The sequence below is a fragment of the Sycon ciliatum genome, chromosome 4 (assembly GCF_964019385.1).
Source record: "Sycon ciliatum chromosome 4, ocSycCili1.1, whole genome shotgun sequence".
NCBI lineage: Eukaryota > Metazoa > Porifera > Calcarea > Leucosolenida > Sycettidae > Sycon > Sycon ciliatum.
The window spans coordinates 26,238,204-26,265,349 of record NC_088646.1 but is presented as its reverse complement, the minus strand read 5'-3'; the positions used below and the strand labels follow the sequence as shown (position 1 = coordinate 26,265,349).

General features: G+C 48.7%; 2 protein-coding genes across 2 annotated transcripts in view; both read left to right on the top strand.

The window, feature by feature from the left end:
- Window positions 1–5,779: 5,779 nt before the first annotated feature.
- Window positions 5,780–27,146, top strand: part of LOC135813673 (uncharacterized) — a 31,019-nt gene continuing 9,652 nt past the window's right edge. The window contains exons 1-7 of the mRNA XM_065326717.1: window positions 5,780–6,067; window positions 13,667–13,761; window positions 15,218–15,517; window positions 17,145–17,180; window positions 17,816–17,857; window positions 25,125–25,214; window positions 26,497–26,529. Coding sequence (XP_065182789.1) covers window positions 6,013–6,067; window positions 13,667–13,761; window positions 15,218–15,517; window positions 17,145–17,180; window positions 17,816–17,857; window positions 25,125–25,214; window positions 26,497–26,529 — 651 coding nt within the window. The 5' untranslated portion in view covers window positions 5,780–6,012. The remainder of the gene's footprint in view (window positions 6,068–13,666; window positions 13,762–15,217; window positions 15,518–17,144; window positions 17,181–17,815; window positions 17,858–25,124; window positions 25,215–26,496; window positions 26,530–27,146) is intronic.
- Window positions 17,924–23,032, top strand: LOC135813323 (uncharacterized). Its single transcript, XM_065326422.1, has 3 exons — window positions 17,924–17,966; window positions 19,587–19,829; window positions 22,032–23,032. The coding sequence occupies exons 1-3, from the start codon at window positions 17,924–17,926 to the stop codon at window positions 23,030–23,032; spliced, it is 1,287 nt and encodes a 428-aa protein (XP_065182494.1).

Here is a 27,146-nt window from a genome sequence, read left to right as displayed (position 1 = left end):
TCTTCCGAACTGTGCTCACGGCACCGACCGGCAGTTTTGCCATACATGTACATGTAGTTGTACATCAAGAGTCCACAACATGGACTCTTGGCATGCTACCAAGCTGCCATTAGTACCAAGAAAACAATCATGATTCATGGTTAACGGTTCTTCATGGCTCTTTCCAGTTTTGGTCTACATGTAGACTATTCAAACTAATGCCTTCATCCACCATGTCATTGTGCAGGTGCAGCCTAGGACTAGGAGGTCCCTTTCTTCCCTCTCAAGCTGTCACTGTGTGTTCTGAAACTAACAACTTACAGCAGCAGTAACATGGTCACTTCAATGTTACTTGTGATTGTGTCAATTTTCGTTGTCGCTGGCGCCGTGGACTACATGTAACTAACTAACTTGTGACCTAGTTACTACTACACGTAGTATATAGTAGTACCGGTAGTAGCAAGAGTGTACATGTAAGAAAGGGTTTGCTCCCCACACCGGAGCTCGCGCTATTCCGCCGACTTTACTTGACACTTGACTGACTCACGACTGCCATCCAGAGCACACGAGAAGTCCATCGAACCTTCGACTCGGCAAACCTGCAAGAAAGCACCACTCCCTGCTCAATACACAGTGTTTCGGGGAATTCACCCCTCATCAGTTGAGCTTGAGTAGGCTGAGGAAGATTGTGCCTGAAGAGCACCACTTATATAGTGCTCTCCAGGTACAAACATCACGAGGGATACAAACTTACAGAGACGCTCCGCTTCCAGCGCGATAAACACCTCGTGAACACCAGATAGCAGCGTGAGTCAGTGTCGTCCAGGAGCGACACTGACTCACGCTGCTATCTGGTGTTCACGAGGTGTTTATCGCGCTGGAAGCGGAGCGTCTCTGTAAGTTTGTATCCCTCGTGATGTTTGTACCTGGAGAGCACTATATAAGTGGTGCTCTTCAGGCACAATCTTCCTCAGCCTACTCAAGCTCAACTGATGAGGGGTGAATTCCCCGAAACACTGTGTATTGAGCAGGGAGTGGTGCTTTCTTGCAGGTTTGCCGAGTCGAAGGTTCGATGGACTTCTCGTGTGCTCTGGATGGCAGTCGTGAGTCAGTCAAGTGTCAAGTAAAGTCGGCGGAATAGCGCGAGCTCCGGTGTGGGGAGCAAACCCTTTCTTACAAATCATCGCCGAAGTCGCAACCACTACTTCGTAGTGTACATGTACATGATGTATAACCCCCGGGGGTTATTATATTACTCTTGGTAGTAGATCTACCTACAGAAAAATTGTGCAGTTTGGTAAAAGAGTGCGTACCGTATGATGCATGATAATTGATATGATGTACAATACAGGTATTGCAACTCCCTGTAGATCATGTAGATCTCCTGTACAGACTCAGTTACATTTCCCATCTGGCCATTTCCATTAGACTAGATAACTAACTTGCTGCTCGCCTAAATAGATCTGTCCATATTATGCTTCTGTGGTCTTCGGTCTTTTTTTAGAACTGTGTTGAAAATTTGTCGAACAAAGTGTTTATTTCGCCCGTAAAGGAGATCGCGAAGTCTACATGTAAATACAACCATGCAATAGTACAATAGTACAATCATTCAACTAAAGTGCGAATAAAAGAGAAAGGGTGCGTCTCAGCTTCCTCGGACCAAGACCATTCGAATTTTTTTTATTGTATTGTATTATATTTAAGGATTTCCCAAAGGCTTTGGGCCTGTCGAGGGGATCTCCTGCAAGAAGAATGAAATGACAACTTTATGTAGAGGGAGCAGTTAATCGAGGATAGGCTAAGGAAATAGATCGAGGCATTCAAAATCTGGTAATTAAGGAGTTGGGATACCGTCAGTGTAATGAATATATCGGCGAAAATGCTGATAGAGAGAATGCTTGAATTCGGGGAGGCTGGTTATAGCGGTAAGAGAAGGCGGTAGGCAATTCCATAGCATTGCAGCTTTGTTGGAAAAGAGGGAAGAAAAACGCACACCGTGATAATTGATGTTAAGTTTGTTTGGTCTTCTTGGACTTGAAGACAATGAAAGGTGAAAATGTTGGAGGTGTTCTGGAGATATATGTATAAGTTTAAATAGAGTAACAAGAGCTGATACTTGTCTGCGAAAGTGCAGGGACTCTAAGTCACAAAGGGCATTTAACTGGGATTTCGTTTCGCATCTATCTACATTGACCTTTTTACGTAGCAAATACTTCCTAGCTACTCTGGCTTGTAAAATATTTAAACGCTCCAGCTTAGCTTTGGTGATGGCATAGGACCAGGCCGAGGTGGCGTGTTCCAGGGCGGGTCGGACAAAACCTTTATATAGAAGTAGAAAGGCTGTGGGGGCAAGATGCCGTCCCATGAAGCATAGCAGATTCACACGACGTTGCAAGGTTTTCAGGATGGTCTGAAGGTGGATGGTGTAGGACTGGTCGGGTGTTAAATACGAATCGTAAGCGCAGGCTGAAGACTAAAGGTTGTGAAAAGTTGATGTTAGACATTACCACCGTGAAGTCAATGTATTTCTGGCCAGTTTCCTTGGCTGAAGCAAAGTAATGCAAGGTGATAAAAAGGCTCAGACAGTACAGTCGAGTTGAGCGAGCTGCAACTCCCGGTGCCGAAAAGGCGGGCTCACGCCCCTACAATCCCCGGCTACATGGCTACTTCCCCTTGTCTAACCCCCACGGTGAAGTAATAGTAGCCGACTGGCCGAAATCTAAAATAAAAAGGCAAGGCTCTACCCTAGCCCTGGCACATGCATGTCGTTGGCACCGTGATGGGAAATAGCGAGTAGACAGATCCACGTGTACGTCATGTTCAGTTATGGTTGTAAGCACGCACCTGGCAATATGGCGGTAAATACACGCCGGACCGGACAGTGATTTTACACCAGGAAGAAAGGAGATAAACGGCTGTAAATACAGTCTCATGTCATACTGGTAAATGGCTGTAAATACAGTCTAATGTAAATAATAACAATTGTACTTCCAAATGTACAACTACGATGTACTTAGTACAGTCATGTCAAAAACCGGCCTTCGACACCGAACACAACTGCCTCAGCCACTCAGGACAGGATAGCCGCGGATAGCCGCGTGTACATCATGTTGATCTACATGTACGTATACGTACCTTCGTGAATTAAATGTTTTTTTTAGGAATGAACTCCTGGACTCGTGGGCTTGAAGTTGAGCCTCTTGTACGGGCAAAATAACACATTTGTGAAGCATCAACACAATTACCGGTACATAAAACGAATCATCGGATATAGTAATGATTATACAGTCAACTTCGCTTATAACGACACACGGCGGGGCATCAGAAAAGTGTCCTTACTCGCGAAGTGTCGTTATACCCAAAGTCTCATTATTATGTATTACAGTTGGATGGAACTTTGCTCGGGCATGGAAATTCTGTCGTTATTCGCGAATTGTCGTTATATCCGCAGTCGTTATAAGCGAAGTTGACTGTACTGACTCGGTAGCTCGGATCATTGCAGGTTCACTGGATGCGTGCCTCCGCCACCACTACTGAAGTAGTTCTGCACTGAGGGGACTCAGGCACGGCAGGAGCAATCATGCTCCTTGAGCCACGCAGGCACATGGCACCACAACGAACCAGGGCAAACCCAAGGCGGCAGCGCAGCAAGGAGATAATCTGCGCGTATGGCTCCTTGCTCTTCTCAGCCAGGAGAGAGGCGATCCGCGAGAAAATCGCATTGGCATGCTTGCCATAGCCACCAGAGGCAGAAAGCACAACGGGCACGAAGGAGCCATGCTCGACTTCGCGTACTCGCTCTTCGTACTTCCGGCGCTTTTCCTGGCGTCTGTAGCTAGCAGCGAGGGAAGTGGCATGATTCGAAGACGCAAAACGGTTGAACACCCGTACATCAATAAAGATGCGCTCGAATCGGCCACCCCACACACCACTAGCCGCAACGTCCAGCCGAGCCTGCTCCAGCCGTGCGATGGCGGAAGGCCTCTCCGGTGACGGGCTGGGGGTGGGGTTCCACCGTCACGTTATGAGCGACCTGCCTCAGAGCTCTGGCGGTGATGTCCCTCACCTCGTTATGTTGCAGCGTCGGAAAGCCACAAAATGGGCACGACAGGGCGTGACTCACATTCGGCGGCTTACTGCACACGCAGAGGCTTGGGAGCCGAGGAGGTGTCCAGCCATACCGGAGGCACAGGCCATCCCGGAAGTCTCCCTTGGTGAGGGTGAAACCATGGCGGCTGAGAGGGCGGCAGGTCAGCCAGCTGGATGCACCCTTTTCTGAGGCCAGGTCGAGAACAGGGGCCAGCTCCCTGTGATCCGAGCGAAGGGCGTCAACCATGGACTTGGCCGCGCTCCGCTTCTCGGCACGAACCGCCCTCCCCAGCGACATCCGTGCCATCCATCACGCTTGGAAGTTTCGCACGCAGGTAATCCTCTATACCTGTGCACAGCCTATAGATGCTGAAGACAAGCGAAATCTTCTGTTTTACTCCCTTTTTTCTGTTCTCTTTCTGTTGTACCCGATCTCCCTCTGATGTACCGCTGACTCTACGCTGAAGATCTAAATATTTTAATTCTCATTCTCATTATAATTTTCATATTCGCTTTCATGTTATTGGGTTCTATAATGCCCGTTTGAATTTGCGAATCAAAATAAATACAAACAAACAAACAACCGTCGCCTTGACCGTCCGGAGCTGAGTAAGAGAGTCCCCCCAACGTGAATGTAGCTAGCTATCAGGGAGTCAATACGACTCCCTTCATGCTAGCTATGTGTACCATGTAGTCTACCATGTAACTAATTACTTGTTATGTGTTACTTGTTATGTGTTACTTGTTATGTAGGTCTACCCGATGTACGCCCGGCCCGTAGCGCCGCAAGAGAAGCACGTGCACGCAAATCTGCAAATGCACTGCATGCATGGGGATATGCACACCCACAGATTTTCTGTTAATTGTTATAAAATATTAACTGGTTTGAGTTATAAATATACTCAGTTACCGGTTTAAAGGTATAGGAACGATGGCGGACACGATCTAAACGAAACATGAACAAACTACCTGCTTATTCAAGTTATTGTCACCGTCACGTAGATCTACTCCCAATGACGTGCTTGCACTACGTCCTTGTCTTGGAGTCCTGAAAAGCCAAGGTCAAGAGGTAAAGGGGTAAGTACTACGAGTAGTGGTATCTCCGTGTCCATCATGGTCCATGCCTGTGTCGGGCTAGTTTCAATAACCAATAGTGACAATACTGTATTGTTTGTGCTTTTGCTTTCCGGTTCAGTAGCCTTTGTTTTACTGGGTCTGTTGTTATGGAATATGGTTGTTGTTTTATGAATTATATCAAGAGCACTGACTCAGACTCTCTTGCCTTGGGTGGCCCCGATGGCACACGGTATCTATAGACTATAAGGACCGGATTGGAAAAAGCCGCGCGCGCTCGTACTGTGTTTCGACAGGTGAACTTGTGACCTCGTCAGTTTTGCACATCCGCACCGTCGCATATTGCTAATCATGTTGGCATGCGTCCTATTCTTGTCGTGTGAACTAATCCTTTCGCATCCTACAAATGAGATGTGTGGTGAGAGCCGGACGCGCACGTACTCGGACGACCTGCGCATAATGCCTTCAGCATAGCCCGAAGGCAAAAAAAAGGTTAGGTACTCATTCTGTGTAGTGCAGCCTGGCAACACCAACGCGTGAAAGCACGCAGAAGGATTTTTCGCGCGCCAAAATGAATAATAACAATAATAATGGTAAAGATGCTGGCGGTGAAAACCTAAGTGGAGTAGGCTAAGACTAGAACAGTTCATCTCCTTCCTCCTGCGTCCGCGAAGCTCTAGACTAGAGTCAGCCCTGATGACTAGTTTTTAGACGACTGAAATCCCTGGGGTAGTGTAGCAGATAGTAGTTTCTTGTAGTGAGGCTAGGTTTATTCCTCCCGAGTCCAGTTGCAAGTAGCGATCGCTTCACTACACCTTTCCTCTACCGTTTCGTTGTCGTTGGGCCGCTATTTCTAGTCAGTTGGTTGGCATGGACTCCTCTGGGAACTTCGTCATCTCTATATTTATCACCGCACTACTTGTCGGTAAGTGGTTTGGTTGGCTTGCTGGCGACAAGTTCCAGACTTGTTGGCAACCCGTTTTCCGTGTTCATGCCGGGCATGCCGCTATCCGGATGCCCATCGCCGGCTTATCACTTGGGGAGATGGTGTTCTGCACTATGGCGGGAAGCCGGAATTAGTTTCTTGCAAGCTTGGGCAGTGCGTGAATCATGGCGAATACTAGTACAATTCGGAATCATGAGTACTAACATGACTGTAGTATGATTTGTCGCGGCTGCTATGTACAATCGTCACTGGTCACCCTTACTCCTTACTAGTTTTAGGCCTTCCCGCTGGTAACGGTTGGTTTGTTGTCCTGCGAGGTTTTGCCGTGCCAAACTAACTCAGTTAGCGATGGCAACGCGGTGGCGAAGATTCGGTAACGACGCGACGGCTCTTACACGGGCGACGACGTTCAACCAGATTTCCGATCGCAAAGTCTTCCTGCACAGGCTACAGTTTCTGTGTATTTGTCGGTGTATTCGATGCGTAAACCATGCGTACAGCGCGTACAAACTGGACGATGCTGTTGTCGTCGCCGATTATTTGCAAGCTTTCGTACCGATAGTTCTTCCGCCGTGTTGCGTGGTGTCCACTCGGCGGAAAACGCCCCCCCCCCCATCACTTCCTTGGTTTCGTGATTTGAAAGACTGCCCGGAATATTTTAAATATTCCGGGCAGTCTTTCAAATTTTCATTCCACCTCCCAGTCCCAGCCCAAAAGGAACAACATCAGCAGAAGATCATCTTTCCTCACCTACCACGAACCACACTCCGATCAAAAAACAGCACAATTTGCTCATTCGATCTTGCGCATGTACATGTAGCTAGCGCTCTTCCTGCCTCTCCCCGCCCCACGCGCTATTATTGTTTAGTATTCTTGCCAGTTTGGTCTTGCAAATAATTCAGATACACGTGTAATCAATGACTCATTGCGAGGTACTGTGACGAGCACTTAACTCATTTCAACATACATGTATTGGTAGTACACCTGCATTGTACATTGTATTCAATCCACCAAATCGTGCTAAAGACTCAGCTAGCTATTCTAGTCAGACTAAGCCATGCGGCTATTGCGCTCTGTGCTCACAGAAGACTACAAAAATAATACAAAACAAAAGCACATGTGCTTCCCGGTATCTGCGAAAACTATCTTCTTTTGTTTAATTGATGCGGCCCTACTTCCAGTAATTAAATATTTCCTCCCACACATCTACAGTCCATTGCGAGCAGCACGTTGGAACTGCCCCGTGTCCACAGGTAGGGGTACGCAGATTATTCCCGGAATATTTTGGAAATACCATCGTTAAGAAACTTTTGGGAATTTTAGGGGAATTCCGAGGCTATTGATTTTTGCCAGATCCGTTAACGTTCAGAAGAATTTTGGGGGAATTCTGTCAATTTTGACCTGCCAGAGAACGAGCACACGATCCATGGACGCACGTACTCGTACATGTGCATCTGATGAACAGTACTCGTTTGGAAAACAGGACTTGACTAGGCTTGCATGCATCACGTGCCTGACCGTCCATTTTGCATACTAAAGCCCATGTGCAAGGCACGATTCGTGTTGGATGGATTTAGGGAATTCTGGAGAATTGTTTCGATATTTTTGGAGGATGCTTTCGAATTTCCGCGGGAAATGCCCAAAAGCATAATATCGGGTGTGCACAGGCGTAATCCGCGCACCCCTGCCCAAGGGGGAAGGGGGGCTGCCCTCTCGTAGCATGCATGAAAACATCAGAACGACGGTCGTGCAGTTGGGTGGTACAAAGGCTAGTGGTGGTGTTCTGAAGAGCCTGTGTAGAGACGCTAGGTGGAAAATGTAAGGAAAGCTACGAGTGCATAGAGGTTCTGCGAATGATTTCATGGGTTGATTCTGCGGATTTTCTAATGGGAGCTAAGCATACAGCGTGAGTCAGCAGATTTTCTAATAGACACTGTATGCAGCGTGAAGTACTAGTACAAGACTTAGTGCAGCGCTGTGTGGCGACTTCGCCAAGGCATCTCAACTGATGTAATCGTATCACCTCGTTAAAAATCCGTTATGTTAACTTTAAGGCTGTCATCTCTCCGTGCCCTTACACACTGCTGAGCTAAGCGATATGGTTATTTCCTTGTTCTAGAAATTGTTCCATAGAGTGTCTCTCCTTAGATTAGATATATTATTCCAATTTCATACTCACTGGTCTTTCATTGCTGTGATCAATTTTCTATGACAGCCACAAGAACACATTCGAGTCGTTTGGATGTTGCTCTGTGATGACTGCGTTCATATTATTCCTTGAACAACTTAACCCTTTAAGAGCCACAGGAAAGTTTTGTTTTTTCACGGCTGAGCGTAGCGAAAGAGTGCAAAAAACGTATTTTTCACTCACAAATATTTTCGTGCATTTGCTCTTGTTCTGCGCAACTCCGTTGAACCTGCCATCGTGGTCTTTGTTTTTCCTCGTGGTAGTTGAAGTTGCCCGCCCACCCACCCTGGTTTCATGGGAGTCGTCCGCTGTTCTTCTTGACAATCTATGCCTATGTGTGTGGCTTATGATTATGACATACCATTTCTTGCCATCTCTATTCTTGAGTCTGACTGGCAGCGGGGCAGGAATTAATGAAATAGAAAGGTTTTTTGGCCGAAAGGCGTGTTTTTCCTCTAGCCCGGTTGAGCGGTCGCGGCTAGGAATGTAGGGAGTCATTGTTTTTCAGGCGCTCCCCTGCTGCCCAGTCACCCATGCTCACCACTGGCCATGCTGTTTCACTTGATTTCACGGCCTTTTCTCCCGCTTGCTGGCGGTTCTTTGATGGATTTAGATGTTTTTCGGCTATTTATCTATTATTAGGCACTTCAGGCGATTTTTTCAAAACGAGAAATACGCGTATTTCTTTTTTGTATCTGATTCAGATAGGTTTAGGAAGACTCCACAGAAAATTTGAAGCAAAAAGAATAACTTAGCACAGAGATATAGCCACCCAAAGTCGGAGAATTGAATAACGGCATTTTCAGTATTTCGACGGCACCAGCAGCATATCAGAAATTGGCAGAACTTGCTTCAGTGTCTATAGTGGCAAAATACCAGGCTCGCTGGAAGCAGGTCAAAATAACCAGATGAATGCAGAAACAGCATGGTTTGGAAAAACTTCGGATTTTTCATCCGTCCGGCAGCTCCGACGAAGATATCGGGTATGGTCACCATGGCAACTCCATAGCAACAGCATAGCAACTCCATCGCAACAGCATGAAAACAGTGCAGAGAAGCCTTCGGAAAAGCATAAGATGAGACTTTGAGGTAAGATAAAGTAACTACAATAATTCAGTGCCAGAAAACATTGTTGCTACATGTACAGTACTGACTTGGTGATGAGTACGGAAGAACAATGAGCCGAAGACTGAGCAAACTAGAATTTACCGGGTATTTGACGGAAAGAAATGACAAACTATTACAATAGAACATCGTCTGCAAATTTTTGGGACTACTGAAACTTCAGCAACTCCAGCATGAGAGATTTTGTGCATAGAGTGTGTGCTGGATTCTTGGTATAATATCACCGTCAATGCTTTTCTTGGTCGCTGGAAGCCACCTGCTGATCAGCTGACGATTTGTTCCGAGCAGGCCGTTTTGATGTCAGCTCTCTTGGTCCAGTCGCCGAAGTATATACTGTCCTACTCGTCGCCTGCAGGAGAGGACGACTGCTCCGATGCGACTCCAATAACACCTGGCAATATTTCTTCTTGCGCAGCCATGCGCATGGGCTCCGACGAACAAGGATTATTGCCGGGAGGACGCCTGTCGCGGTTCGCTTCCAATAACACCTCGCATTATTTCTCCTTGCGCAGCAATGCGCAAAGTGTCGGACGAACGAGGACAACTGATCCCGAAAGGAAATACGACGCTGAAGACGATGAGCTACATGGCAAATGCGTGCAACCAAGTGAAATGCCCGAAAAATCCTTGCCGATTTTACTCGAACTGTACGTGAGTTCAAAAAATTGCCGCATCATGACGTATGTGGGCTCAAACGAAAGCTGAGGGCCTCAGCTACATGCTGCGCCACACGAGAAGGCCCTGCGCAGCTTCCGTGCAGCTACAGATCGATCTATGCATGCGCCTTTCCTTGGTGCCACGCATGTACGCGATTCAGCGTTAGCACTTTTTGACAGGTCATGTCACGTGACTGAAGTGCCTACTATTATGTGGCTGCGAGTGTGGTTTTTTGCTTCTACTCATTTCTGGAAAACCACCACGGTGGTGAGTGTGATTGCTCTGGTAGACCACTACCCCATGTACTGAACAGTCGCTTTGTGAGTGAAAATTTTCAAAATTCCGCATTTTTTCGTGTTCCTTGGATCATAGCTTCAGTTCTACTCGCTCAATCCTCACAATCTAGGGCTTCCTGGAACGGTCTCCGCGAGAGGAAGAGAATGAGGTCGATCATGATAGCAAGCACACCGTCTATCCAGCGCTAGATCGCAGCGACAGTACGAAAAATGCCCCAAATGCGTCCAATTGCGTCCCGCTCCAGATATTTCATTTTACTCGATCGTGGAGTTCCAATTTTTTCGCTGTGTACTCTTGACAATATCAACAGTGAAACCCGTGCAAATTCGAGTAAACCAGCGTGACGAAAAGTCTCAAAATTCTCAATACTTAAGAGAGCATGTCTGAGAATACCAAAGTATGTGTGCAAGTGGATCTCTCCGATTTCGCTCAAAATTTGCAGGTAGGTTCCCTTTGGGGTGTGGATCGATTGTGCAAAGCCCTTGAAAAAGTTTCTGAAGGGAACTTTGAAATTTGCATACCCCTCAAAAATGGCCGAAACATCACATCATTTATGGGTCTAGAAACGAGTCACGCCACAGCGTATACGAACAAGCTATGAACAAAACTCCATCAAGCCAACATTGCCTCACCTTAGAAGAGTTCCTGGAGCAGTACCGCTTAGCCACGCCAGCATCCCAGAAGACGAGGTCCATCACCCCCTGACGCCACAAATGATCGTCTAGAAAATAGCCAATTTACAAGCGCTGGCAAAGCAGCCAGCTACGTCCTCAATTGGCCAGAACTATACACCGGCAGATAGTAGAACACCTCTTCTAGCGCTGAGGACATGTCCCCCATCTTCCTTTTGGGGTTTTCTTGAAATAAACTTTTTTGAATTTTTCCACTCGACCATGCTGAATTACGGCCAAAGTCATACCTGCGCAGGAAAGCTCGCCCCTCCGCGACGTCTCCTCAGCAATTTCTACTCCAACACTACTCCCAAGGCCGCAGAACAAAGTGTAGTGTTGACTCTGACAAGGAAAAGCAGCGGTGATCACTTGTCACTCCAAACGACAAGCTTCTCCTTGCGCCACCAATAAATTTTTGTGCGACTGTTGCTGCAAAAGTGACTGAAGGCCTGAGCGCAGTTTTTGAATTTTATTGCAAGATGCACGGTCAGATCGCGTGCTCTGTGACGTAGGATGACGCTTCCCGCATCACGATACGCGGCCATCGATCGCGAATGTGCCTGGAACGCTACTCGGAACAGATCATGATGGCAGAGGTATTAAAGATGAGCTTCATTTCCTGCTTGAACTGCTGGGAACCCCCACAAACTGTCCTAGGAGTGTTGCAATGGCAGCAAGCTGTTGAAATATGCCCCGTACAGCATGGAGAGTTATTCGTCTTTCACACTTACCTCCTGCAATCCCGAACATAGTCCAACAGTAAAAGTGCCTTGTTTTCATGTCGATGCTCGACAAAAGCGGCTAGCTCGGTCCCTTTGTGTTGACTGGCACGCTAGCAGCACTGGCTGCACGCACTTGTCGCGTGAACTGCATGAGAGATTTCTTACGTCATAAAGAATGTGATTTCATCATCATTTCACTGGTCTTCGACCTACATGGCCAGGGAAAGTCCCGGGTCGTAGGCCTACAACACGGTCAGCGTGTTCTTGAGCGCAGTAACAACACAAGTGTGATCACTTCCAGACCAACGGGCGTTCAAGGCGAGTAACAAGCGCACTTGACAAAGGTGACTCTGAAATCTCGTGGGCCACGCGACTTGGCATTCTTGCGTCACAAGGCACGTGATTTCACTGTGCATCTTGCAATAAAATTCAAAAACTGCGCTCAGGCCTTCAGTCACTTTTGCATCAACAGTCGCACAAAAAATTATTGGTGGCGCAAGGAGAAGCTTGTCGTTTGGAGTGACAAGTGATCACCGCTGCTTTTCCTTGTCAGAGCCAACAATACACTTTGTTCTGCGGCCTTGGGAGTAGTGTTGGAGTAGAAATTGCTGAGGAGACGTCGCGGAGGGGCGAGCTTTCCTGCGCAGGTATGACTTTGGCCGTATTTCAGCATGGTCGAGTGGAAAATTTCAAAACAGTTTATTTCAAGAAAACCCCAAAAGGAAGATGGGGGACATGTCCTCAGGGCTAGAAGAGGTGTTCTACTATCTGCCGGTGTATAGTTCTGGCCAATTGAGGACGTAGCTGGCTGTTTTGCCAGCGCTTGTAAATTGGCTATTTTCAAGACGATCATTTGTGGCGTCAGGGGGTGATGGACCTCGTCTTCTGGGATCCTGGCGTGGCTTAGCGGTACTGCTCCAGGAACTCTTCTAAGGTGAGGCAATGTTGGCTTGATGGAGTTTTGTTCATAGCTTGTTCGTATACGTTGTGGCGTGACTCGTTTCTAGACCCATAAATAATGTGATATTTCGGCCATTTCTGAGGGGTATCCAAATTTCAAGGTTCCCTTCAGAAACTTTTTCAAGGGCTTTGCACAATCGATCCACACCCCAAAGGGAACCTACCTGCAAATTTTGAGCGAAATTGGAGAGATCCACTTGCACACATACTTTGGTATTCTCAGACATGCTCTCTTAAGTCGCATTGCGCGCTTTTGAAATTGCCGCGATTGCGGCTCAACTTACGAGTGATTTATCTCAGGAACCGTTGCTCGCAGAGCTTCGCGAATTGTTTCTCTTCGCCCTGGAAAGTTCGATCACTGGATTTGAGCGAGACAGGACTGAGTTACGATCTTTTGAAGTTTTGCATTTGAATGCATCGTTTACGACGCATTCAAGTATGGGGCGGCTCTCAAAGGGTTAACATCGCAAACATGTAGCTGCATGTCCTTCTGGTCGTGACTCCATTCCCTACTGAAAACATTGAAGCATGTCATGTGTCTGCAGTTGGTGTATGCCATAGCTCTGGTGCATGCTCACTTTCCCGTTAGGGCGCGTTCAGACCACCGTGAACCCCGTCAAAACGTGAATGCCGATAAACCGTGAAGTTTTCAGCTCTCACCGCGGCACTGACAAGGGATTTTCCCTTTTTTTCGCAGCGCGCATGCAGCCTGAGCACTTTTTTACTGCCGGTAAAAGTTTACTGCCGCAGCAGCCGCGGCAGTAAAACTTTCCCACCGGTAACGTGCCAGTAACGTCACGTGATCAAATCACCTTGGCGACTTTCCCAATCGGTCACTTTTTATCGGTAGTCTGAACGCGCCCTTACCCACGATTCCTTTACAGGTGCTGCAGTGCGGTGCCTGATGCTGTATTGAGTTGTCCAGCAATAATTATTGCATGTCTCCCTGTTTCTGCAGGTATAGCTGTGTACCCGATTGCTGGTGCAGCACTCCCAAAGGACCTCTCACCACTTGCCTGGTTGCAATACCACGACCAGCGCATCAGCGATGCCGTACGTTGCAATTCCCAGTCTTACCAAGACCAGTTTTTGTTATTCCTTTAGCAATGGATCTTGATGCTCATGTTTGCAGCTGCACATATGGCTATGCTAGTGTATTGTGTGGCGACTGTAGTTGTACCTGAGCGTGACCGCAGGACACTGGAGCACCTGTATCGGGTTGTGAATCTGACAGAAGCACTGTCTGTGTTCTCTTCATGCGGAAGTACACAAATTCTTCAAGGAATCGGAGCGCTGTTAGGGCTGGTTCACATATCGCCGGTATGCCCGGGTTCACGGGGCCGGAAGTGCCAATTGCATCCTCCCCCAGCAGAATGTGGTTATGCAAGCCACTGTGTATCAACATCATTATGGTAAACCACTGATAGCCAGGGCTGGGAAAACTGGACATGTTAAACTTGTGCGGCCTGCCCGGCCCCAATCCCTTTTGAGCAAAGTGGCATGTGGACCATGCATGCCGGTATCAGGACCCAATAACTCTTCAAGCCTAAACTTGTTTTAAAGGATAAATTTGGGGAAATGTTTTGTACTATGTGCACATCCCTCCAAAATAATAGGGGTAATGAAAGAGACAGCGACAAATTCAAAGAAAGTAGTAGTAGGTGCTGCAAGAGCTGTGCTGGTCAGGCGTAGTGCACTCCTCCGACCATTTCAGTCTCGGAATCAACATGGACTGTGCGGGCCAAGGGGGTACACTATGAATGATAGACTTATAAGAGCATCTGAAAATGCAACAAAATGGGAAAGAGAAGATGAAATAACAGAAACAAACATTTAATGGGAAAGGAGTAGCATTTTAAGATACCGTGTTTGAAATTTGGGGGGGGGGCTGTAGATTGATCAAGCTTCAGCTGACGTAGGTCCCATGACAGTCTTGCCAGAAGAGAGAAAGAGATAGAGAGAGTGTGTGTGTGTGTGTGTGTGTGTGTGTGTGAGAGAGAGAGAGAGAGAGAGAGAGAGAGAGAGAGAGAGCGCGGGGGGGGGGGGCAGTATTATCAACGATGCTAGTTGTTGTCAGTTGTCTAAAGCCATCCCAACAAATACTTGTGGGATGCTTTCCATGCCTGCTCTACAACTTGTGACACAAATGCAACTGAAGTACAGGCAAGATGGAAAATGCAGTTGCAAGTTCTCTTGACTTGAAGTTTCCATGCATGATTTAAGACGTAGCTGACTGCTCAACAAAAGGCGTGGAAGTACAGTCATGTAGTTTCATGATCCGCAGCAAGAGGTATCGCCGAGCTCCAATTGGTAGTCATGTCGTAGCATCTGGGCACAACTTGTACTATTCTATACTGTTGTACTATAGTGGTGCTCAAACTGTATGCAGGTTATCTTCTTTGGCATTGGGATCTAGCCCAAGCAGGACCACCACCGCCGATGCCTCCCTGCCCCAATTCTTTTGGCTTATGAACCAACGCATGTGGGTTTTTGATGTGTCGTTTACCAGGCACATAGGAGGATTCAACGAATGGTGGACCTTGATGGCAGGTCTGTGCCTGAGGATAATGATTCTAGAGGGCCTGATGGCGGGCCGAATGTAGGACCGATCGAATCGGCAACGGAAGCTGTGGCGGTCATAGATGTTCTTGGCTCCACGGCGGTGGATCCTGATAACAGCTCTACACCAGAGGATGACAGTAACAGCACCGCCAGTGTAATAGAGCTGACTAAATCCAGGACGGAAGCTGTGACAGATAGGCCGGGCTCCTTGGCTGCAATATGGCGTGGTCGTTTCCCTATCAAATCGGTAGGTGGCAGCCATAGTGTATGCATTGAAATTGTATGTTCAGACTGACAGCACACTGAGTGTTCATGCACGAAACGGGGCTGATCGCTAAAAGATTTGTAAAAATCTTGCAGCCCGGAAATATTATCTGCTCTTGCTATTCTGATTTGTGTCTCTATTTGAAGCAGCGGGGACATTTTACTGAGCAAATCATTGCTGTAGTGTTGTGGCACGAGTGGCAAGGAAAGTTTAGTTTGGGGACACAACATTGCTAGTGTAACTTGATTTCCAACCCTGGTGGGACATAGTCTGCATCTCTGTTTAAAGAGTAGCATGTGAATATAATAATAATGGTTGAAATTTTTAAGCACATCGGCTCATCAATGGCTATCATTAGGAGCAGCACAGCCAGTATAAGGGCATGAACGATAGTAAGTGCTTACACGTCAAGTTGGACAACCATCGTACATGTTATAACGTGTGCTTTGATGTTTGAGGCACACTACGAGCAGCATGGGTAATTCGATCTTCAAGTTTTGTCTTGAGGAAGGTTGGAAGTAAAAATTAATGAGCTCAGCATGGCAACGACACCTAGATAAGGACAAGCATCTATCACAGAAACATGCCGTAAACATGCGCGGAGGCGTAGCAGCAAGGCAATGTGCAACTTCACAATGAAGCTAAGGTGTAATCATAATGAAGAAACTAAGTTGTGCAATGTGAATGCAAGTGTGCAATCAACGTTTACATCGTTGTTTTGGACAACAACCTAGTGTAGTATATAACTGAACATATCGAACGGCTCCAAGCTTCTTGTGCCATGGTGTGGATGTACAGTTGGAGTGAAACAAACATAATGTCTCCTAGAAGTGGCTAGGTAGTGTTGCACACTGGATCGTGGGGACAGGCTTGTTACGGAATCACAGCCATTCCGTTCCCCGGGACGCAGGACACAAAGGACAAGACTTGCTTGTTACATTATTTATATTGACAAGACGGAAAAGCAAACTTCTCTGACAGAGACGAACAAGAAGACTGATAAAAGGACTCTCGACTACAAAACCGCATATGCTCATATCACACATGCATGCGACTAGACGAGACAGTTTGGGGAATGCCATCACACAGGAAAACAACACATCATTTTACAACAGGCTGCACAGCGGATCATGGGGACAGGTTACACAGTGGATCATGGGGTTGCTCTGTATTTTGAAGTCTACTCGAATAATAATGAATTACAGCACCTGTACAGAATTAGAGGAAAGAGATGAGCACGGGGAAAGTTGGGGGGGGGGGGGTATTTTTTATTTATTCAACATCTTACGGCTTCCGATGGCAGCCAAAACGGGAAGATGTGGGTGATAGCCAACCATGGTAAAAGGAGAAGATTATATACATGAAAAGGAAAAAGCTATATTGATTAGTTTATTATTATTATTATTATGGTGCACTCAGTCATCAGCAGGCCCTCAGATTCACTTTAAATTCTTTCAATGATGCAGAAGTCTTCACTGAGTCCGGAAGTTGTAGCCACGCACAGTAGCCCGAGAAGAATGGCGATCTTGTGAATTGCGTTGACTTGGCCTTGGGAATAATTGCGTGGTAAGAAATTGTATCCCCTCTGCATTTCTGTCTCTACATGCAGTTCTTTCAAAGAGGAGAGCTCGCGAAATACTACGAGGTGAGTCTATTTTTGTGATAATTATTATGGCAAGTTGGGTGGTCAGCTCCTACTTTATCCTGTCCCAAACACGGGTCTCCAGTTTGGGTGATCAGCTCCTACCTTATCTTGTCCCAAACACAGGTCTCCAGTTTGGGTGTGCTGCTCAAGAAGCTGTGGGCGATGCAAAAGTGACATCTGATTATGCACCTGTTAGTACTACGGGGCCAATCATTCATCCACTGTATCCCCGATGACACGCTTTCTATGCAGCACTGCTTGGTTGGCAATGATATCACTCTAGCCCGGTCACTGGCCTGAGGAAAGTCCATCTCCATCTTGCATGTTGCATTTGTCCAGTGTGTACGTGAAGATCTCTTTAAAAAAAAAACCTGTCCAGGATTTTCTTCATAGGCTGGTGGTTGCAGGGCAACTGAAGGGGTCACCAGTCACAGAAATGTATTGCGTGGACGGAGCTCTTTGCCATCGTCGCCATAGCGTCCACATACCTACCCTTTTCCTCAAACTGGTCACTCACGGTGTGCCTGTGTGCCTGCGTGTGCGTGTGGAGTGCAGGTATTTGCGGTTGTTTTCAATCCTAAAATTGACTTTAGGCAATCGTGTTGCTGTGGTGTTTTCCCTGGGTTTGTATGTAGCTTGCGATTCAACTCGACCTTACCAACATCAAGCAGTGGGTTGTAAGTGCTGCATGTTGCTATGCATTGTGTCTGATTCTGGTAGTCGCCGCAGTATTGTTTTCAGTCATGTTGATCTCCCACCTAGGACAGTGCACGACCCAGTGCACATGTATGCATCTGCGCTGTTCGCATGGTTATTGTGACCAACCACATAAAACTTGAGGAGTGACTCGCGACTTAGAAGGGGAAGATGATAAGCTTGGATCTGCATCAGGCCGAGCAGGTTAATTTCGACCTGAAAGCCTTTTGGTTTTCTTCCAAATGCCGATCAGTTCACATTCACCATTTGTAGTCTTTGGGGTACTAAGTCGTATGGTCTTGGTCCGAGGAAGCTGAGATGCTCCTTTCCTCTTTTATTCCCAATTGAACTCGCCACTTCCACCGAAACTGGGTGACTGCGCCCTACTAGACAGGGATTTGTCTGCAAAATGTCACTAAACGCGCCATTTCGTTTATATAGAAGCACAGATGGCCGCAATTGGCCCATATGTTGTAGTCTCTTGGACGCTGAGTCGACTGGTTTTGGTCCAAAAGGCTGCGATGCAGCGTTCCGCCCTTATTCCCAATCGAACACGGTTAAATAAGTGGTCACGTGCTCATGCGTACCTCAGTCACCTGGTCACCGTGCCCGCAGGCTAGAACTTACAGCCTGTTTGGGCGCGTTCCTGTCACTCGAGTTGAACCTTTGAGTTGAACTTTGCTGTAAAAGTTGTAGCATGCAGGCACGGTGACCAGGCGGCAGGTGTACGCACGAGCTCGTAGCCGCTGACTCAACCGTGTTAGATTGGGAATAAGGGTCATAGGCTGCATCGCAGCCTTTTTGGACCAAAACCAGTTAACCCAGCATCCAAAAGACTACAATATATGGGCCACTCGCGGTCATCCGTCTTGAGAACGAAATGACGCTTTTAGTGACATTTTGCATCCATATCCCCATCTAGCAGGGCACAGTCACCCAGTTTCGGTGGAAGTGACGAGTTCAATTGGGAATAAGGAGGAAAGGAGGGTCTCAACTTCCTTGGACCAAGACCATTCGACTCCGCGCCCCAAAGACTACAACTGGTGAACATTTGATTTTAGGGTATATTGCAAGTTTTGCGTAGCTAAAGTATGTTAACGCGGTGACGTAATGTTTTCACTGTATGCTGATGTCTATCACGCGCGTGTTCGCGCCAGCTCACGGATGCGCCGTTGTGCGCATGCGCAAACTCTCCCAGCAGCTCGCTTTGCATACGTACACCCTTCAGCAGCCTTCGTGCCTGGCTCTCTTTGTTAGTTGCATTGGCTCGCATGACTCTTGCTCCGTGTTTTCAGTTTTCAAACTCCGGAGTTCTTCAGTTCTGTTCAGACTTCCTTGTACAAGGTGACATCGTCGTTTCGGTCTCTTGTTGCCTAGTTGTGGTGTCCAGTCCCTGGGCGGGCTGGAATTCTGAGTGCTGTATCCGCGGAGTGGTTTACTCAAATTTTCTCAAATTTTCCCACGCTGAGGCAAGAGATGTCGCGCAGGTCCGCCAGGTCATCTTCTAGCCCCTACGCTAGAGCAACATCCTCCTCTGCTCCTGGAACCACCCAGGCCGGAGCCCCGGCCCAGAACCCCGCGCCGCCTCGTGCTCCTCGTGCTCCGGCTCTACCTGGCCAAGTGCCTCCGTCTCAGTCAATGCCGGCCGGCCAACCACCCCAGCCCACCCTGGCGAGCCAGATCTCCGCCGCCGTGGCTGTTGCTATTCAGCCTCTGGCCGACAAGGTTACCCTGCTGGAGCAGGCTGGCGCGGCCCAGGAACTGGCGTCAACTCGGGACTCGCTCATGTTCCGACGTTCAGCGGGGCCTCGCTTTGTGCTGCCGGATCAATCGCCACTGCAGCGCCGGTTTTACCAGCATCAGTACCGGCTGCCAGCCACCCGCCACAACAGTGGCCGTCATCTGGAGATCTCCCCGTGGTGCCGCCTCGCCTTCGAGACCGGATTGTGCGAGGTGAGTTCACGGAATTGAGTGATTTGCTGCCTGAATCCCTGGGTTTCGAGGGGGATCATGATGTGATGCAACTCGACGTGGGCGCGGGCCGATCTGTGCAGCTCGTCCCCAAATCTTCCCACCGGCAACCCGCCAAACGACACATATATGATCTTGCCACATGGGTGGAAGCGTTCACCACCTACTCGAGGGTGCTGGCCGACGCCTCACCACAGCTGGCAGGTGATCTCTGGGCGTATCAGGCCATCATTGTCGATGCCAACGTCCGGTTCCACAATGATGCCTGGCTGTCCTACGACCGCAAATTCCGTATGGCCAAGGCGTCCCTCCCTCACCGCTATTCCTGGTCCGTCATTGACCCGAACCTGTGGCAGTCTTGTCTCACGCGCCGTGGGCGGCCTCCGTGCCAGCGTTGCTCCATGGTCCATCCAAGTCAGCCCAGCAGCTGCCCCTTTCGTGGGGGGCTCCCAGCCCCAACAGCGCCTACTGGGAGCCAGTTCTCGCACCAGCCTCGCTTTGACGGCAAAGCCATCTGTCGTAATTTCAACTTCGGCAGCTGCTTGCTCTCCCCCTGCTCCAGAGCACACGTCTGCATGCAGTGCCGCGGCCGTCACCCCGCACGCCAATGCTCCAAGTCTGGTGACTCGACCAAGAAATAACTCTCACCCCAGTGGTGACGCTGCTTTACAGGTGCCCACTAGCACGCCTGTTCATGTTCGGCGCTTTATCAATCTTCTCTCTCCTCATCCAAATGCAGTATTTCGCTCTTATGTTTCACAAGGCATGCAGTATGGCTTTCGTATTGGCAGCTCTCGCCCCATTGCATCTTCTGTTATGTCTCCTAATCACCCTTCGGCTTGTGCTTGCCCTGCTGAGGTTACTACTCATCTGCTTACCTGTTGTGACCGCGGAGAAACTGCGGGCCCATTTGCATCTCCGCCATTCCCTCACATGCATATTTCTGGTTTGGGTGCTATCCCGAAGTCTAATGGCAAACTGCGTATCATCCACGACCTCTCGTCCCCTGCCGGCTTGAGTGTGAATGACGGTATATCTCGGGATGAATTCAGCCTGCAGTACGAAACTGTCGATACAGCTATCTCTCTGATCATGCAGGCAGGGCGTGGCGCTCTTTTGACGAAGGTCGACATCAGGAATGCATTCCGTCTCTGTCCTGTTGCCCCCTGTGACTGGCCCTATCTAGGCATCTTCTGGCAGGGACAATTCTATCATGACAAAGTGCTACCATTTGGATTGCGTTCTGCACCATACATATTCGATAAATTCGCCACAGCAGTCCAGTTTATTCTTGAGGATGCATGCCACCTAAGCCAATTACTCCACTACCTGGACGACTTTCTGAATGTTAGTCCGCCCCACCTGCCCGTTGCGGAACATCATCGCTCACTTATCTTAGACATGCTCCGCTATTTGCAGATACCGGTGGCCTCTGAGAAAGTCGAAGGCCCATCCACATGTCTCACCTTCCTCGGCCTGGAGCTGGATTCGCTGACGTTTGAGATCCGGCTACCGTCCGCCAAACATGGGGCGTATCTCGGCAAAGTCAACGGCCTCCTTCAATCAGGCATGGCGTCCCGGCGCGAACTCGCCTCCGTGTTGGGCAATCTCTCGTTCGCGGCCCGGGCTATTCCTGCCGGTCGTACCTTCCTGAGGCGCCTGTACGACCTTGACCGTGCAACAAGCAACCTTCCAAAGCACAAGGTTCTCACCCTGTCAGCCGGAGCAGTGAACGACCTCAAATGGTGGCAGCGTACCCTATCAGTCTGGCCAGGGAAGTCGTTCTTCCTCCTGGACAAATGGACAAAGGCGCCCAACTTGCAATTGCAGACTGATGCCAGCGGTAACCAGGGCTATGGAGCGTACTTCCAGGGACGATGGATCCGTGGAGCATGGTTGCCCCACCAGCATTCAGAGTCCATACAGTATAAAGAACTGTACGCTATTGTCATCGCAACCAGTACATGGGCGTCAGAGTGGAAGTCCCTCCGTATTGAGTTTCAGTGCGACAACTCAGCTGTTGTAGACTGCATCAAATCCGGCTCCAGCAGATCGCCACCCATGATGTCTCTAGTTAGGTGTCTGTATCACCTTTGCGTTGCTCACGATTGCCTGATTTCAGCAGTGCACATCCCTGGTGTTACTAATACCATTGCCGATGCTCTTTCCCGGAATCTGTTGCAGGAATTCCGCTGCCTGGCACCCACGGCACAGCTCCATCCGGACATGCCGATCTTGCCCACACCGGACTGACCGAAGACGTGGCCAGGCTGGCGTCCCTGGCAATAGCACCGTCATCCAGGAGGACATACTCAGCTTCAGAGCGGCGGTACCTGGATTTCTGTCAGCAGCATGGCGTCGTGGCCCTGCCTGGAAGCGACGTTACGCTGTGCTACTACGCAGCCCTCCTCATGCGCACACTGCGGCCGGCCTCGGTTCGCACATATATGTCAGCCATCCGGAACTTACACGTCGAAATGGGCCTCGAGTACCCGAATCAGCCGACGTCCCTGCTGTCACGAGTGTTAAGAGGCATAGCCCGTTCGTCGGGACCTGGCCGCCCTCGTTTGCCTATCACAACACCCATCCTCCGGCAACTCTGCCAACGCCTCCAAGTTTCCTCCATGCGGCACCCAGTTGACCAGGCAATGCTGCAGTGCGCCTTCACCCTGGCCTTTTATGGCTTCCTGCGCTGTGGTGAGCTCACCTCGTTGACGTTTGGCAACGTGGCCCTGGACCAACAATCATTTCGTATCACCATCACGCTGCTGCAATCAAAGACGGACCCGGACGGTAGGGGCACGGTAGTCCACGTGGGCGGCTGTACCGATGTCATCAGCTGCCCTGTTACGGCGATGGTGCGGTACCTGACGGCAGTGTCAGCGGAGTCCCAATCTCCTAGAGATCAGCTGCTCGTCTACCACAATGGCCAGCCTCTGACACGAGCGGACGTCACGAGGGAGGTGCGGACCCTCCTACCGCTTTGTGGGATTACAGATCCGTCCAGCTATGCCAGCCACTCATTCCGGATCGGAGCAGCCACGTCTGCAGCTATCGCAGGCGTACCAGAGCACGTGATCCGCCATATGGGGCGATGGCGCAGCGACGCCGTGCTGCGCTATATCCGTGTTGAGCCATCCGAGGTGCGGCTAGTATCAGAGAAGCTGGCCACAGTGAGTGACTGACCAGTAGCGCTGCACCTTGACGAATGTCTCCTCCGGTATACATACCAACTCTCAGTACCGCTATCGGTACCTAGATTTCTCGACTGCTAGCAGCTCCTGCTATACTCCTCGTTCAATGCTCGCGTTATTTCTGAGCACTGACTTATTTGGTTGGCCCACCAGGGTAACTAGCTTGGGCACTGAACTCTCAGTAGCTGGCAGCATTCTCTCTACTCTCCCGAATCACTCTATTCGGTTACTGCCCTTGGCAGGTCAGCCGCCATTTCGGTCTCACTCTCGGTCCCCGCCTCTGTCGGGTCGGCCGCCTCCATGGTTACACACTGCCAGCTCCTTCGCCCAGTTACCCTGTGGTGCCAACCAACTACTGCTGTGTCTGTGTGTGGGTCGTGTATGCCTCCGCGTACGGAGCATGCGTTAATGCAAGTTTTGCGTAGCTAAAGTATGTTAACGCGGTGACGTAATGTTTTCACTGTATGCTGATGTCTATCACGCGCGTGTTCGCGCCAGCTCACGGATGCGCCGTTGTGCGCATGCGCAAACTCTCCCAGCAGCTCGCTTTGCATACGTACACCCTTCAGCAGCCTTCGTGCCTGGCTCTCTTTGTTAGTTGCATTGGCTCGCATGACTCTTGCTCCGTGTTTTCACCCACCCACCCACACCGACTTCATTGTGTTACAATTCTCATTCTGTAGCACCCCGCTTATACTACTAACCTGATTCGTCTTCCAAACTCACTCTGCTAAACAAAAAACAAGCAGGGATTGGGCACTGAACTCTCAGTAGCTGGCAGCATTCTCTCTACTCTCCCGAATCACTCTATTCGGTTACTGCCCTTGGCAGGTCAGCCGCCATTTCGGTCTCACTCTCGGTCCCCGCCTCTGTCGGGTCGGCCGCCTCCATGGTTACACACTGCCAGCTCCTTCGCCCAGTTACCCTGTGGTGCCAACCAACTACTGCTGTGTCTGTGTGTGGGTCGTGTATGCCTCCGCGTACGGAGCATGCGTTAATTCCCCTTTACCCAATTCCACTACCACTGCAGTCTTACACTTTTGGAGATAAAATTATTGAAATGCAGTGCAATACTGTGGATATAGTGATATTGGTTAAGCGCCAATTCCCACGGCGTGAAGTATTTGAGTTATCCACCATAACACGGTTCAAGATCCTGGCTCAGTGGTGATATGGAACTCTCATCGAGTGGTCAAGTAATCGCTGTCTCCAGTTTACACCAAACTTTGTATTTGTTAGGTACCTCCTCCCATAAATTGCCTCCTACAACCTTTTCCAGGCTGACCTGCATGTACCCAGTGCTTACCCTCGTACTCACCTTTTGTTCCGTTGGCCTGGGTAGTTACTTGCAGGCCCATATTAGCCATAGCTACCCATGCCCTTTATCTTGCATTCTCTCTCTCTCTCCCTCTCTCTCACACTCTCTGTCTCTGTCCCTCTCTCTTTCTCTCTCTCTCTCTCTCTCTCTCTCTCTCTCTCTCTCTCTCTCTCTCTCTCTCTCTCTCTCTCTCTCTCTCTCTTCCATAATGCATAAACCCTACTCTATTGTTCTTTTTTATTTTAATCTTTTCTTTTTTCCTAATGTCTGTGTGCCTGTAGTCGATCTCATGTAATAAGTCGGCACTGCCTGTTTGTTCTTCGACATTAAATAAAGCAATCCAATGTAGTCATTTAGTTTGTCTGTCTCTCCATCTATTATAAATGTCTTCCCACTACTACCTATCCCATGTTGTTCCGTTGTGCCTGGGATAATGGATTCTTTAGTTTCTCAACGTATTGATAATGTTTGACCAGTGTAGTTGAACACTCCTAAGTGAAGGGCATGTCTTTGTTGGAGTAGTATTGTGTGGCTCAACGTCCTTCATGTAATCTAATCTGTATTACCAGCATGGTATTTGGTGATAGGACTTGAAAGAGCATGTCTGAGAAAACCGGACAAGGTGTCAAGTCGATCTCTCCGATTTCGCTCTCTTGATTATCTCGAGTATAATGATGACGCAGTTGTGAAAAGAAGTGTCGGTGCTGCTGTGTAACTAAATCCATGGGAGTTCTTCTTTTCTCTGTCCTGTGGTGTGTGTTGAAGGCCCAACGGTGTGTAACGACGCTGACACTCATAAACCCTGCTTGTTCACAGCCATGTATCGATGATTTGGAGCACCCTGATTGCTGGCTAGTAAGTCCCACAGCAATGACATGACGTGTAATGAAATACTCCCTGACTTCCGTGAGAGAGCATGTCCCGACTTTACCGTTGAAGGCGTGATCGGTCCGGGGATGCACAATTGCCATCAGGAACATCACTTTGGGGCAGCATGATTTGTGGTAGGCAATTGCACTAGATAATTGCAGTGGGTGGTAGCATGTCTCGATGCTTCATTTCACCATCGTCATTTTTTCCCATGTGGGAACACTCGACACTGTACATCATTTGACAAAAATCATTTATTGTCACCGTTAACTGTTTCATAGCGGTCAGGCCGGGGGGGGGGGCATCACCGCTGTACGAATCAATGGCCTGCTGGAAACAAGCGATCTTGTGGCGAAGTTTCAGCATAGGCTTGATGTAGTAATGGCGCCTTGCTGATCCGAAAACTCGGCAGCACCATCTGCGTACCACCGTGTTCATAGACCTATCACTCCTCGTTTGTTCGGATTTCCGGCCGGTTTTAGCACAAGAGGGGACTCAGTGACGATTATGTATTTTGATTTTTGATCAGCTTCTCAGCAATCTCTTCAGTGAACTTGATTCGTTCACCACTATAGCAAACGACGGCGAGAGAGATCAACAGACTCGGCAGAGCAGTATTTGTTTCTGGATGACACCTCTGCTGAAAGTCTGTTTAGGAAACTGTGACTGGATCAATTTCAATACACCAGGTGGCAGTCAAGAATGATCACCAAGGAGTTTGTTGTACTCGGTGACTTTTCTCCATCGCACTGGGTCTCGATACCAGTGCCAGGCTTTCTCCATAGCTTCACATGAAGCAAGATGAGTTGTCTGACAAAAATTGTTCCCACAGTATGTCCAAGTCCCCTAGGAGTTTTAGGTGCTACCTTCTTTGGAGTTCGAGCCATTTCCCCTTCACCATCCCAAAATGACAACTGAGGGACAGTATTACATAGCTGGCAAGTTTATTCCGTCCTGAGATTATATTCATTTGCTTCGGAGACTTCGGAAGTGAAACGAACATTGTACTAAATCAGACCAACAAAGAGTTAGCGTTGCAATGGAGCTGACTTTTCTTGCACCCATTTTCTTCGTTTGTTCATCCATTCTCACTGCTTCCGCTGTTTCTCTGTCCATTTGTTTCTGTACGTCTTGTATGTCTGTTTCGGTGTCTGTCTCTGTCTCTCCTTTTCCCTCTCCCTTCTTTCCTCCATCACTCACTGCCTCCATTCCTCCCCCCCCCCCCCCCTCTCCTCTCCATCTATCTCTCTCTCTATCTTCCATCCAGTGTAAGATGTGGTGCACTCCTAAGAGACAAACGGTGAGGACTGTAGTTTTTGTACACTCATGGGTTTCCTAAGACCCTTCCATAAAGTTATGCATGTCTTGGAATGGAAATAGTTCTTCTTCTTCTTCTTTTGACCAGATGAGAGCCCACATCGTTCGCAGACACCGGCACGAACAGTTCACCAGCTACACCCCATGACAGCAAGTACAGTCAACCTTGCGAATAACAACCTCTGATATAACAGCTTCCGACACGTTCAACTGTGACAAACGACCAGCACGGCACAGCACACTGAAACTATCACCACGATACATCTGATGACATTCCGGACTAGCTTTCGAATGTGCATGAATTACCGAGTCGTTGGAAGCTGTCTACTTGTCAGGAGTGACTACTTGCTTTGTCGTGAAGTGTGGCTGGTGAACTGGTTGTGCTGGTGTCTGCAAGCATCGTGTGGTCTCGTCTGGCCAAAAGAAGAGCCTATTATTGCTATCAATGGACGAACCAAGTATAGACAGCATCAACGGAAATATTTCGCATGGGTTGCATGTTTTGACTTTCTTTCTGCCACTAGTTGCTGGCACTTGTCACTTATAAGTAGCGAGGTCTCTCACTTCAGAGAAAATAGATTATTTTTGCGGTGGCGTGAG